The sequence below is a fragment of the Mesocricetus auratus genome, unplaced genomic scaffold (genome assembly GCF_017639785.1).
Source record: "Mesocricetus auratus isolate SY011 unplaced genomic scaffold, BCM_Maur_2.0 Super-Scaffold_100010, whole genome shotgun sequence".
Lineage (NCBI taxonomy): Eukaryota > Metazoa > Chordata > Mammalia > Rodentia > Cricetidae > Mesocricetus > Mesocricetus auratus.
The window spans coordinates 25,108,790-25,123,491 of NW_024429194.1; the positions used below are offsets into that span (position 1 = coordinate 25,108,790).

The 14,702-nt window shown below is 42.1% G+C and overlaps 1 protein-coding gene across 1 annotated transcript in view; it reads left to right on the forward strand.

Moving 5' to 3' along the window:
- Dner (delta/notch like EGF repeat containing) overlaps positions 1 to 14,702 on the forward strand; it is a 304,752-nt gene that overhangs the window by 260,708 nt on the left and 29,342 nt on the right. Inside the window, exon 10 of the mRNA XM_040753181.1 lies at positions 2,816 to 2,938. Within this exon, the coding sequence (XP_040609115.1) occupies positions 2,816 to 2,938 (123 nt within the window). The remainder of the gene's footprint in view (positions 1 to 2,815; positions 2,939 to 14,702) is intronic.

Sequence of the window (14,702 nt, forward strand, 5' to 3'; positions counted from 1 at the left end):
ATATCATTGAAACTACACTTCACATTGGCCAGCAGCTGCCAATTTCCCTTGCTCACATCCCTGAAAACCACCTTTCCATGTTTTGCTTCTCTGAGTTTGACCTCCTATATGGATTGTGCAGTTTGTCCTTCTGTCACGCCTAGCATAGTGTCTAGATAGTCCACATTGTTGCTGATGATAAATAAGATTTCCTTCTTCTTATATCCCAAATAGCATTCTGTTATGTGGACATAGCACATTTTCTTTAGCCACTCAGCTGCTGATGGATGGTTAACTTGTTGCCATCTTTTGGATATTCTGAACAATGATGCAGTGGGTGGAGAGGTGCTAATATTTCCCTGAGATTCTGCTCTTAAGTCTAGTGGATAAATCCACAGAAATGGGATTGCCTTATCTTATAGCATTTTTATTTTTAACCCTTGAAGAACCTGTATATTCTTTTCCATGCAGCTCTACCATGTTGTATTTCTACCAACCCTGCACAAGAGTTCTGTGATGGTTAAGTTTAGTGGTCAACTTAACACAATCTAGGATCATCTAGAAAGAAAGTTTCATTCAAAGATTGTGTAAGTCAGGTTATCCAGTGGACATCTTGATCATATTAATTAAAGTGTGGAGACCTGCCTACTGTGGGTGGTACCATTCCCTAGGAAGGGGATCCTGGGTTGTGTAAGAATGGAGAAAGTAAGCTCAGCATTAGCATGCACACATTCATTCATTGCTCTTTGCTTCTGACTGCGGGTGTTACTAGGTTCTTTGAGACCCTACCTCCATGACTTCCCTGCAATAATTAAACTCTGTTCTTGAAGAATGAGCCAATAAACCCTTTCTTTAGTTATTTATGTCTGGTATTTTATCACAGCAACAGGAAAGTGAACTAAGATGGGTCCCAATTCCTTCTCATTTTCAACAACTCTTGTAGTTCTCTGTTGTTTTTCCTTCCTGGATGGACATCCTAACAGTTGTGATGTGGTTTCTCAATGTAATTTTATTTTTTACTTCCTTGATCATTAGTAATGTCAATCACTTCATATACCTGTCTACCATTACCTATACCACACACAAAAATCATGTCATTTGTTAAATAAGTGATTTAACATATGATGTCAAACTATAAAACTATTGGAAGAAAACAGGTAGGAAATCCTTCATAGTTCTTGGCAATGATTTCTGGAATATGACATCAAAGAGCATAGGCTATGGTACTGACTTATTCTATAAAGAGCCAGATAGTAACTATTTGCTGTTGACAAGCTGTTGGGTTTCTGCTGCTATAGGGAAAACAGGTACAGACAATATATATATGGATGGATGTGGCAGCATCTCAATAAAGCTTTATTTGCCCAGACGGCCTGGGATGGATTCTGCTTGTAGGCTATTGCTTGCTGTAGACTTTTTACTCAAGATTTTCATGCCTGTGTACTATTGGATTCAGAGCCAGCTCCCCTCAGTAGATGCCAGGAATAGCACCCCCACCCATCATGATAACAAAATGCCAAATATCCTTTAGGGGACAAAATCACTCTTAGCTGTGACCCTCTTATCTAATTGGCTGAGATAACCTGATAAAGAGTCTCAGGAGAGGCTTTCCTAAGATTACAAAATATAGGATAAGGCAGAAGAGTAAAAAAAAAACCATGGTGTATTTGTCTTAGGTAGGTCAAGGTTGCCTCAAAGGGCCATTAGCACCACCTAAATTTGGAAAGTGGTTCAAAAATAACTGCGATGGTAATGCAGTTGCAAAGTGCTCTGTTAATAATGCAAATATGAGCTTAGCCTACTTTTGTGATAGGTGCAAGAAACAGCATGGAACACACTAGCACTCTCTAATGGAGCCCTGAGTCTGCAGGCCTTGTGTGTGTCAGAAAGACTGGAGAGCTGGGTGGGGACAACCAGCAATTCCAATTCCCACTTGGGCAAAGGTTTATTTTTTCTGCTTATCTGAATTCAGAACAAACACAGGCAGAACAAATTTTGAAAGCACTCACATGGTTCTCATTGTTTGGACAGGGTCAGACAAAAATGGCCTGGTTTCACGGCAAATTGGCAGTAGCACGTGTTTTTGAAAGTTGGAAACAACATAATGCCTCATCTCAGAGAATAGTGTCTTCTTGTCTTGTAGAATAAACACCTGTTTTGCAACATAGAAGCACAAAAGCTGTCTTTATAAAAATTGTTGGGTTTCTTTTCTTCATTCCTATTATTCTCCAGTAATTAAAAAATTAAGTACAATTTGAAATCGTGTAACATAAAGATTTGTGTTTTTTAAACAAACAAATAAGCAATGGCAAAACAATCTACATCTCAACAGGAACTTCAGTTAGGCCCCTTGGAGGTCACTTTATCATTGGATTAGAGAGGAAAAAGAAGACTTCCCTCTATAATAGCATTTTCTTCAGATGAGTGCATTTTTTCTTACTAACAAGGAGAAATACTGTGGAAATTGTCCTTGAAAGGGGCTGTTTGTCATCATGTGCTGGAAATGGCCCTACTCTCAATGTCTCTTACGGCCAGGGTTGATGCATTTGGTGACTAACTCTCCCAATGCCAAAAGCCTTAGAATCATAATGGTGAGGCCAGCAGGTAGTTAAGTGGATCATTTCTTCTTTCCTTGGGGCCATGAAAAGAATACATGAAGAATAATGTTTCTCAGCAATTCATGTTTCCATGAACCCCCAAGGACCCAGCCCCATAAGTCCCTCCTGCCTGGTCCCATAACTTCTACTGAATACCCGGCTATCTTCTTTGCAGGTCAGGAGAATGTAGGATTTTTACCGGATGCATCTGACACCTGCTCTTCCTCTCTGTTCCCCAGGTTACCATGGCCTGTACTGTGAGGAAGAATACAATGAGTGCCTGTCCACTCCTTGCCTGAATGCTGCCACCTGCAGGGACCTCGTCAATGGCTATGAGTGTGTGTGCCTGGCAGAATACAAAGGTAAGGCATTTGTCAGGATTTCTTGGCTCTAAGTGACCACATCACATGGAGCTCTCAACTTAGTATGTAAGCCCCTAATTGGAGCATGGATTTGTTTATAATCAAAACCAAATCCTGAGGCTGGGATGGTGGATGGGTCCCGGGAGACCCATTTGTAAGCCTCAGACTTCCTTTTGATAAGCAGAGAAACCCATTCCTGCCTTTTCCTTTTTCACAAGCCTCTCTGTTGAATGTATGTAAAGGTAGACACTGAAAGGGTTGTTAAGGTATGCAGGCAGAGACAGGTAAAAGGCCGTGGCTGGGAACAGGAAAGAAAAAAGCGTGCTGTTCTCAGTGGCTTGTTGGGTAAAAACAGTATGCCTTTGGCGGGGGAGATGGGGGAGTCTCATGTATTGGCAAAGATGTGAGTTCTTATTAAACAAGTCAGTTGGGAGGCAAATGTAAGCTCATCTGATTGGCTGCTGTTAATGTCACTCTGGAAAAGCAGCTGACATTGATGGGGTAGAGTGTGTGGAGCACGTTTTAAGTGTGCACGTGCATTAACTCATTGAACCCTGCTGGCAGCCTTACAAGGCAGATGGTAGTGTAACCCATCATGAGCCAGCCAGTGTAGTTTGGTTTCTAAAGTTCCCTGCCTTTACCTTGGCTTCTAGTCATGGTGTATGAATGGTGTGGCTTCATTTAAGCCCAGATGCTCAGATTTGAGAGCCACAGCTCACTGCAGCTGCCCGCCCTATGGATGCTGCTTGCTAGCTGTTGCACAGTTTCCTAAGCCAGAACACACGGGATGGCTTTAGATTTTTGAAATACTTTTGTGGCCCTATTTATGTCCATTTCCCGTAACCTTTCAACTCCTCTCACTGCTTACTTGATAGCCTCCATCTGCTTCTCCCTGCTTTTTTTTTTACGGGCCCTCCTCTATTTCGTTAACTTTCTGGAAAACTTCAAGGACTGACACATACTGAAGTCTTAAGTAAGGACTCTGGATTAAGCTAAAGCTGGGCCAGGTCTTTATGCCCAGTGCATCTGCGTTTCCATTTGGAATGGAAAACCCAGTTATAAACAAGAAGCATCCCCATCCTCAAAGCCACAAGGGCAGACATGTTGGCTTATCTTTCTGGCTTTTCAGCTTGGGGTCTATCAGAGCACAGGAAAGAGGGAATCCATTAGATTCTTGGAAGAAGAATAAAAGGACAATGGCTCTGGTGGTTTAATTAGCTCATCTTAATTGTGCCACAAGTCTGCTGAGCCTGGACAAAGATCTCAAATAGATTTTGGCCAATGATACTTACAGAGATTTCCAGATCCTTCAGTAATAGAGTATTTATGGGCAATAGACTTCAAACAACTAGAACTACCAAAATTCTTCAGTTTGTGGAACAGATCTCATCTTTATAATTAGCAAAATCATTAAGCAGATATACCCTGAATATGCATGTTCTTCTGTCTTTGACCTTTGGCTCACACTGGCCTCACTATGCAAGAAAAGCCTCCCAATGTCCCTGACAATTCAAAGGCTGTGATGTTAACTCTTTTCATGCAGCGTTCACACATTCTCAGTGCTGTCGTCCATATCGTTGCTCTAAAGTCACAGCACTTCTTCAGAAGGCCTGTATCAAACTCCTCATTCCAAACACACACCTGGTTCTGCCTCTATAGGAAAATTATGATGTGTAAAATCTTCAAATATACCCAATCTCCCTCCTTCTGCTGTGAGCCATGGTTCTCAAACTGGAGCTCATGCCAGCTTCCGCCAGCGGATCTGTTATAGATCACTGCACCTCAACTTTCCAGTTTTTAATTCTAGGCTTAGAGTGGGGCTCAAGACTTTGCATTTCTGGTACATTCTCAGGCATGTCTTTGTGAACTCCTCCCTGTAAGTGTATCTAAAATGAAAATTGCTGAAACATCATTCTGTCCCGCATTAGCTGACCATGCTCAGCCTGCTTGAGTCCAGCATTTCCCTGTGTGCTCTGAGTTAGGAGCTTCAGTCTGTCTGTCTGGGAAGCTCCCCCTAATTTCCTTGTTGTTTGTACATCTGCAGTGTTGAGTGTTTCCTTTACTATGTAAATAAATGCATCTCTTAGTGTAAGAAAAATGAAGATTCTAGAAAGAGAGCAGCTGATGCCCATATTCAGTGCCCTTGAACCCTGGAGGGAAAAGGTCGTGGGAAGATGAGGGTCTTGAGGGATGCTATAGGAGCTGGGAAGTTCTACTTCTAGTCAGAAGAGAAGGTGCAATTCCAGGGAGAACCAAGAACTTAAGGACTGATGACTGAGGCATGCAAAGACCCCTGAGTTTATGGAGTTGGAGGGCGTGCTGTGAACATACCACACATGACCTCAGGAGGCAGAATCGTCCCATCATTTTGTAGACACCAGCTACTCTTTAAGTCAGTTGCATAGTCTGGAGGCCTGGATCCTTTCTTGTATGGCTGCTGGAAGAGAATAGTTTTACGCTGCTTGCACCAGTAGGCCCTGAGGAATCCAGAATGAGAAGCCTCTCTACTCTAGGCCACAGAAGACAGAGCTCAGCTGGCTGCCAATCCAATGTCCCCCTTTTTGATTGATATCCTCCTCCAGCCCCTGCTGGAGAGTGAGCCCATACCAACTACCCAAAGAAGAAGAAAAACTGGGTCTCTAAAGATTCAAGAGGAGAAATAAAAAAGTGACATGTCTTATTCAGAATTGAGTTTGATTGCAGAGGGCATAATGTGGAACTATTTCCTGATAAATATAAAAATATGAGAAGGTGGAGATCACTGGAGAAGAGATAGGTGCTGTGGAGAAAAGGTCCAAGGGCTTTGAGGGCTGATGCTCCGGAAGGAGAAGGAATAGGCCAAAACAAGGCCATCACCAAGTGACTGTACAGGACCTCAGTGAGAGGAGAAACCTGTCTTACTAGTGGGATAGATTCTGAGGGCCCAATGAACACTATGTACAGGCTGTGATTTCCTGGTAGAAATTCTAAAATTTAGGCCAAACAGAGCAGTCTGTAAGATTCTGCATGTGTTGTGCAGGTTGCATTGAAACAGAGGACTGGGAGACTGGGCAGCATGGCAGCCATATTTGGAGTGTAAAGGACTGGGGGATAGAGGATCACCTAAAGAAAGATAGTTCAGTTGGTGAAGTTTGGAAATGTGAGGACCTGAGTTCAATTTCTAGAGCCCACGTACAAATGACAGGTATGGCGGTACACTTCTGTAATCTAGTACAGGGAGTGGGGTCGCTGGGGCTCCCAGGCCAGCCAGGCTATCCTATTTGATGAATTCCAGGCTAATGAGAGACCTTATCTCAAGTGAGATGGATGGCATTTCTGAGGCTGATATCTAAGGTTGTCCCTTGGTCTCCACATGCACACACGAACACACACACACCTGGACACACACCTCAACATATGCATAAAAACAAGAACTCACCATATATTTCAATAATTCAGAAACCATGGTATCACATACCCTCTCTGGGACTGTGTTTGTAAGAAGTGTCCTCAGGAGACACTTAGATAATGAAAGGGGAAGCACAGGAGGGATGTGGGAAGATTGATTTAAATGCAGGGAGTGACCCAGATGGATGAGAGCAATGTGACTGTGATAATTTCGTGGTGAGGAGAGTCTCTTAGAATAGGCGCAACTGCTACATTAGCTAGCTGCTGCCACACAGAGGCTTACAACTCACTGGCGACTTAGGACATGGCTTTGAATATTTATTAGTTCTGTGAGCCCACACATGACTTAAGCGGTGCCGTGCCCAGGGTCCCTCAGGCCACTGTGCGTGGAATGGCCTGAGCTCTACTCTAAGGCTGGAATCCAGAAGGATAAGCTCGTGAAGACCCTCAGGGCTGGGCCGAATTCACATTTTTCCTTCTAGCTGTAGAATTCATTATAGCTTGCTTTATCCCTGTTGCTCCAAATTCTCAATGTCAGCAAAGGCCTGGATCCCCTTAACAGCCTCTCCAGTCAGGGTCACATAGGACGAGCTTTCCAAACAAGTTGATTAGGAACTTTAAATGTGTCTTAAACAGCTCCGAACTTTCCAATATGTTCTGGAATAGAAGTTCATATTCGGATGAAGGTAATTACATGGGGCAGATCATAGGGGCTCATGGGGGAGGGGACTTATGTAGCCAAAGTAAAGTTCTATATAATTTTAATCAAGTCTCTGTGAGGCGAAGGAGTCACACAAGCCTGTAAAGAGAAGCTTTTTCCTTGAGAGAAGCCTTCCCGCCAGCCTGGTTCTAGAGCCGCATCAGTCCCAAATAAACACACAGGAGGCTATATTAATTATGAAGCTGTTGGCCTTGTTTGTTTCTTACTGGCTAGCTCTGACTTAAGTAATTACCCCCATAATTGTTAATCTAAGTATTTCTCTTACTGGAGAATAGTTTCCGGGCTTCCTACCCCATGGTGGTTACATCTCGAACTCTCCTGTGTTTCTCCTTCCCAGAGTCCTCCTGGACTCCTAGTCCCTCCTATCTTGGTTCCCTATTGGCTCAACAGTGCTTTATTGACATGAGATTTCCCCAACACAAGCCTGTTAAAGACCTCCTCTCTAAGAGCAGGCAGTGCCTTGATTACTTTTCTTGTTGCTGGAGCAAAATACCTCACACTCAATTTAGACTTCACCTTCACAGCTTCATGTACTGGCCTCTCAGAGCCTCCTTGCAGGAACTCCATCCCTTCAACATATTGTCTGGTATAAGTGGCTCTCTGGAACTTGGGCCATTAACTCCTCGAACTCTTCAATCTTGCATTGTCCATGCCTTTAGAACCAGTGCCATGCAGTTGATGCTATGAGGCGGTGCTGTGAGTTTAGAATGAAGCCTGGTCCCTTGGACCATGGCCACATACGTATATTATCTAGGCAGTGGTTTTGATTAGAGAACCTTTTTTTTCAACTGGTGATTACAGTTTAGCTCATGTCTCTCAACCAAATTTGCATCTTCACAAGGCACAGTGTTCAGTGGGTGGGGTGAGAGGAGTAAGCCTTAGCCATATTGTCATAGCCTGAATACTCTCCTATCTTGAAATTTCCTCTGCCGAACAAATTAATCCACTGCCTTAGAAATTAGTCTCCTCAAGGTCCTCAGGGCATAGAGAGGATGTAGCCAGATTGTTTACCAGAATATACTAACATGACTTGTTTAGAAAACCAGTGTTCCCTGCAGTCTTTGTTCCTGTCTGGAGTCAGGCTCCATGATCGACACTTCTCTCCATATTCTGGTCTTCTAAGCTCCTGACAATCTCTGTTCATAGCCTTCCACAGTTTTGTTAGCCCCAAATTCTGAACTCTTCCATGTTCAACGTTTATCCTGGCTCACGGTTTGAGGTTGCAGTCCATCATGGCAAAGAAAACATGGTGGCAAGAAAAAGCAGAGAGAAAATAAAATTCAGACAACATTTTTAAATGGACTGGAAAGATGGCTCAGCAGGAAAAGGTGTTTTGCCACACAAGCCTGAAAGCTGGGGCATTTAAAAATTAATGGTGCTAGAAAACAGAGGCGGCTAAGCATAAAACAAAATGTTCTTAGACATCTCAATACATCCTACATGAAGATGATGATTAGAGCTCCACTCTTGCCCTGACTTTGACCACTTCTCTATTTAGAGTTTCTTCCCTCTGCACTCATGCAGCTTCTCTGCCTTAAAGCAATCATGTCTTCACCTAAAACCACACCCAAAGGGTATGGCCACTTCAGGCATTTCACTGGCAGGGCAAGATGCCACTACACTCCTCTGTTTTTCTTCTAAGTGTCTTGAGGACTGGTCCAGGTAGCACCTCTATTTCCTTCCTTTTTATCCATTTCTTAACCATCTTCAGCTGGCTCTTGTCCGGGAAACCCACAGGGAACAGGTTGAAGGCTTTGTTGTGATGACATCCATGAGTCTTCCCTTTCTGGACTTGGTGTCCTTTGTCCATTGACCCTGACCCCCACCATGTCACTGGCTCTGCCTGCAACTCACTCTTGCCTCCCTCACTTTTCTCTCCTGTCTTCATTTAGTCCTTGCTCCTGGGATACCATGGATATTGTTAGATTCTAGATCTCCATTCTTAGCTTCCCAGTCACTTCTCTTTCCTCTCGTCCACTTCTGTGTGTGTTTCCTTGTCATCTCTCTGAAGTATTGATTCCCAAGCATGCGGTTTGACCTCTCCCATTTTCTATTTGTCTTGACAATTTCATTCAGCCTCGTGTCCCATTTTTCCCTGGTTTTAGATTTTCCCTTCCTGCCCCTTGACATCGTGAGACTGCTTAGGTTCTCTCAGTTCTCTGTAGCCCTCAGTATGGTGGTTTGCACAAAGAAAGTCCTCAGTAGCTACCTTTAGCTAAAATTGTTGCTTAGGCTGGGAGTGTAGCTCAGAGAAAGAGTGCCCAGGTAGGGTTCTCCTTGTATGTTTAGGCTCCTGGGTTCAATCAATACTATGGCAAACCCTAAAACAAGTAAAATAATCTGTCGTTAATCACATTAAGTGAGTAAAGAGAGCCAGTTAGGACATGTAAGTTTCTCCTGAGCTGTCACTCACATCAGGAGAATGGAGGGGGGAGAGGAAGTGTTGGAACTGATGTAAATACACTGTATTAATGTATGAAATTATAAAAAATTAAAAACATAAAGGTAGAAAAAGAAAAGGTAAGTTTCTATTAAGGGGCATGATATTGTCAGAAAATGTTACACATCGATGGACTCAAGTAGCCTCCTTTTAGCCACAAACAAGTTGATTCTTCCTTCTTACTTTAAATCTATTTAATGATGGATCTAAAATGATTTTTGTTTAGTGTTCATAGCCTCAGAATGTCAAAAATAATCAATGTTTAGCCTCATGTTGGATTAATTTTTATTTCTTTATAACAGAATAAATTTAATGATTAACCAATATTTGTTTGGGATTCTTGGTGAGAAAAGCTATTTATTGCTTTTGTGTGTTGTAAAACTATGAGCATTTTAATCATTAGTATTCTATTTTCATAATTAAAAACTGAAGTGTTTTTTTCTAACCTTTGTTACCAAGACTCCCAAACAAGTGTTGGTAAATCATTAAACTTATTTTACTGCAAAGAAATAAAATGGACAAAAACATTCATGGTAGAATAATTTATGACAGTCCATTTAATTTTTTATATTTCCTGGATTTTTTTGAGTGGGTAGAGTCCCAGAAATTATATCACGATGTTAAGAGCATGATCACATCATACCTTTACTGTTGAAGGAATGATATTTACTTATTTGTTTATTTTTGGGTAAAGCAGTATCTTTTGTTACTTAAAGAATGGACAGAGAATCCTGGAGGTTTTGTGTGCTTTTCCTGCACTGTGATTCATGCAGAAGTGAATTGAGTCCAAGTTTTCCCAGCTCTGTTCATCACTTCACTAGGAGAGCAGGCTGAGCCTGGCATGTACAAGGGACAATAAGGCTATAACTGAGATGCGAATCATAATTTCTGAAATGCTCTAGAAGATGGTGAGCTCTATAACAATTGAAAAACTGGGGAAGTCTTCAAGGAGAAAGTAGACTTTGAACAAAATAGGATGACACCATAAAGTAAAACTGAAGTACTAAGAGCACTTCTGAGGTAGGGGTTATAACTCAGGGATAGAGAGCTTGTTTACCTAGCAAGTTCAGGGTTCTAGGTTCAATCCTTGGCATTTCAAACTAGAAAAACAAACATCAACAGTCCTCCAAAAATACTTTTAGTTAATTGTCTTTACCTAGCTTACTCTTCTGGGTCATTAAAAAAATAAATGATTTTCAGTTTTCAAATATTAATTGTTACTTGTCAGGGGCCTCCGGCCATCAGCCAGATACAGCTGCCTCAAGTACTGTCCTGCGGGTTGGGGCAGTTACTAATTTGGGACAACAAAGATATATAATTGGCACATTGCTCTTTGTAGTCTAGATTGTTTTAAAACTGGGTTCAGGAAAGAGCCCTGTTGGAATAGAAAATTTTCCAGAAACATCATTCTCTATTCCTTAATCTGAGAACTATGAATTATTATTAATTTTGACTGAGTTGTAGTTTATTTTTGCTTGAGACTAAACATGTTTTGTAATTGTGCATGCTCAGTCCCTTGCCAATGGGTGATGCATAGGTCAGTCCTCAGACTTAGCTTGAAGTGTGGACCTGGTTTTCCCTGACAAAATAGGATGTTTTTGAGGCACATTTGGAATTTGGAACGACGTCTCATTCCTCTGGCAATCTCACCTGCATGTCAGCCAAAGTACACTGGCTGTCTGTCATTCTTTCTGTGAGGACAGGGTTATAGCATTGTAGCTGCAATTTCTTCCACGAATTAAGATGTGTGCTCAGAGATCTGTGGAGGAGTCAGGAGGGGAATGGCTACATTGGGATTTGACTCAGGGAATTCTGTGACAATGGAAATCATAGCAAGTTCCCAATACATAATGTCTAAACCTGCCTTGCTTGGAAAAAGTCAAGGGTCTGCTTTATAATGAAGGGACATCTGTCTTGGGACTAGGCTGAGGAGCTCAGTTCTGTCAGACGAAGTCTGGCCCAGGAAGAGGTATGTTTTATCACATACATGGTCAGGATGCCTAAGACAGAACTGGATGAGCATCCTAAGGAATGTCAGGCAAGGCATGAAGGGTCCTAGAACCCAAGGAGAAGGCTTGATCAGGAGAAGCACCTAGGCGTATCATGAGTAACCATGGCCATCTACTCTCTATATTTAGTTTCTAGTGCGAAGCTGCTCTGTTCTAATGACCCTCAGCGCAATGTAACTATATTTTTTAATAGGAGGATTACCAAGCTTAGACTATAGAAATGCAAGTGACTCAAGTATGCACCAGGGACTGTGAGCCCTTCCCAATTCATAGGGATCATGTTTCTGCTAAGATGAGCTTTTGTCTAGCCTTGCTGCCAAAAATCTCCCAATGGATGCTCAGATAACAGTGAATAAAAAGAATAAAAAAGAAAAGTAACAGTGAATAAAATTATTGCCAAAGGAAGAGAAATCCTGATACATGAAAGATTGTAATTGTGTGCTTGTGATTTTTTAAAAATTAAATCTATTTTATTGGAGACTTTTAGGTCTGTGGATGAGGTGGTTTGATCCCCAGGGACACATATACTGGCTGTGCTAGTGTTCACTTGGAGTCCCTTTACTTGAGAGGTGGGGTTAGGAAGATCAGAAGTTCAATGTCATCATAGGCTACACAGTGGGTTTGAAATCAGCCTGGGTTATGTAAGACTCTAATTAAAAAAAGAACCATAAATAGATAATGATAGAAATAAACAAATAAATATAGAAGATAGGTAGATACATTCACGATGTATAAATTTTGGCCTAGAATTTGCTTCTTAACCTTATTTGGCAAATGCAGTTAGTTTTAGTGACCTGGCTGGACTGGCTAGTGGTTGGTGGGTGCCCAGGGAGCATGGCCTCGTTGAGCTATTCAGATCTTCTGGACCTCACTCTGAACTTTGGTGGTGGCTTTGTTTCACATTGCAGCTGGGTCTTTTTGTTGTCTGGTTCCTGTTGATCAGCCCATAAGGTCTTTGAGATAAATATTTTGAAGCAGAGAGGACTGACTCCCCTGCCCCCCAACTCTTTTAATTGATTTTTAAATTATTTTGAGATTACACTGTAATTGCATCATTTCCCCTTCCCTCTTCTCCCTCCAATTCCTCCCATACATTCCCTTTGCTCTCTTTCGGATTCATGCCTTCTATTTTCTTTAACTCTCTCTCTCTCTCTCTCTCTCTATATATATATATATATATATGTATATATATACATACACACACATATATATATCAGCATGTATTCATACCCACACACGCACATGCATATATAGTTTCTAAATATATAAACTCAACCTGCTATAATGTTACTTGTATGATTATGTTTTCAGGGCTGACCGCTTTATATTGGATATTCAATAGGTATGCTGTTCCCTGAGGAATACACACACACTCTCTCTCCCACCTTCCCCCCACCCGAGACAAGGTCTTGAACTTGTTATGGAGCCAAGGGTGACTTTAAACTTTTGATTCTCTTGCTTCATGCCTGGTTTCTGTGGTGTTGGGGATCAAACACTGGGTGAATTACATCCCTAGCCTCTAGAAATGGAAACTTTATGAAGAAACCAAATGTAGAAGAATGTTTTATATTACCAAGACAGGGAGAAGCCCTTCAAGGCCCTGGACACAGAGAGGGAGTAAAGTCCTGTTATGAGTGATTGTTCCTGCGGTGCGAGGCAGTGAGATATGAGAAAGGAGAGATCTGGAAAACACTTGAGAAAAGTCCCAGGCATGATGCTGAGCAGTACTTGAAAATGGCAGGTGAGGGAGAACCAGAAATCAAGGGCTGCCATTTTAAACTGCTCTGTCAAGTAGGGCATTTGTGTAGGCGTAGGCAGGGAGTTCTGCTTTTATTTCTTTCTGTCCCCTTTCTTGAGCCTTGTTTCTTAAGGCAGTGACAAAGAAAGGAGGGGGAAAGGCCAGCAGGATGTCAGAGCCGGCAGGATGAATCACTGGGCGCGGCAGCCGTTGTGCAATGGGAGCCAAGGAAGTGAAGTCAGCATCGCTGTCCTTTGCTTCATGCTTGTTTTTCTTGAGGCCGTCAGGGAGAATGAGCATTTCATTGTTTACGTTCTCAGCTAGAGCAGAATGTAATCTTTCTTCTACTCCAAAGAATGTGGGATGAGGGAGGGAGACAGAGAAACGGAGAGGGAGGGAGGAAATCCGCTGACCCATCTTGTACCCCAGCTTTCCAGTAGATATCCCACCTCCCAAATAGTGCCTGGTCTTTCTTTTATTAATTAAAAATATCAAATTTATTGTGAAAAAGGTGGGAGGGGTAAATGAGGCAGACACACATAGCTGTGAAATCAAAGCAATATATTCTGGAAGTAATCCAGCCTCACTCCAGACATTTGTATGTATATATGCAAACATATCCTATTTTTCCTTTTACACAAGCAAAGTTTTTTCATTTTTATTCAAGGATTTAAAATGATTAATTACATTTATTTATTTATTCATTTATTTGTGTGTGTGTGTGCGTGTGTGTGTGTGTGTGCGTGTGTGTAGTGTGTGTCTGGGCATGTATGTCACAAGTACAAGCATAGAAGTCAGAGGACAGATTGTGGGAGTCAGTTCTCTCCTTCTACCATGTGGGTCCTGGGGATGGAACTCAGATACCCAGGCTTGGTGGAAAGCACCTTAACCTGCTGAACCACTCATTGACCCCTTAGTGATCCCTTAGCTCTTCTGCCTTGTGACAGCAGGCAGCTTCTTTCCTCAGTTTTCCCGCCGTGAGATGGGAATAAGTGCCTTTGTCTCCTAGGTGTTGCACTGAGAAGTAAATCAGACACAAGGTGCAGTGAGGGCTTGGGGCACGTGATGTCAGGGTGCCTGGAGATGGTAGCATGTGTTGATTTACTTTGAGTGTGAAGTCCACGTATGGAGAAACCCTTCCCTCCTCCTCTTGTCTCCAAGAGATCTGGGACCTTTGAAACGTCTGACTCCTAATTTTCACCTTTGCTGTCATTCACCAATGTTGAAATGTTTCTCAGGTTGTCTATTTTCTGTTTCTTTTGGAGACTCAGCATTTGTCATTGAGATTTTTAATTCACTGAGATTCTATACATACACTCAATGAAATATTATCATATATAGTCCATCTCTTCCCCAGCTCCCCCATGTTTGCCTAATACTTCCCCCCAACTTCATATCTTCCTTTTTTTCTCATTTTGGTAACTCATTAAAATAAATTACAGCTGCCTTTATGTGCATGGGTATTGGGG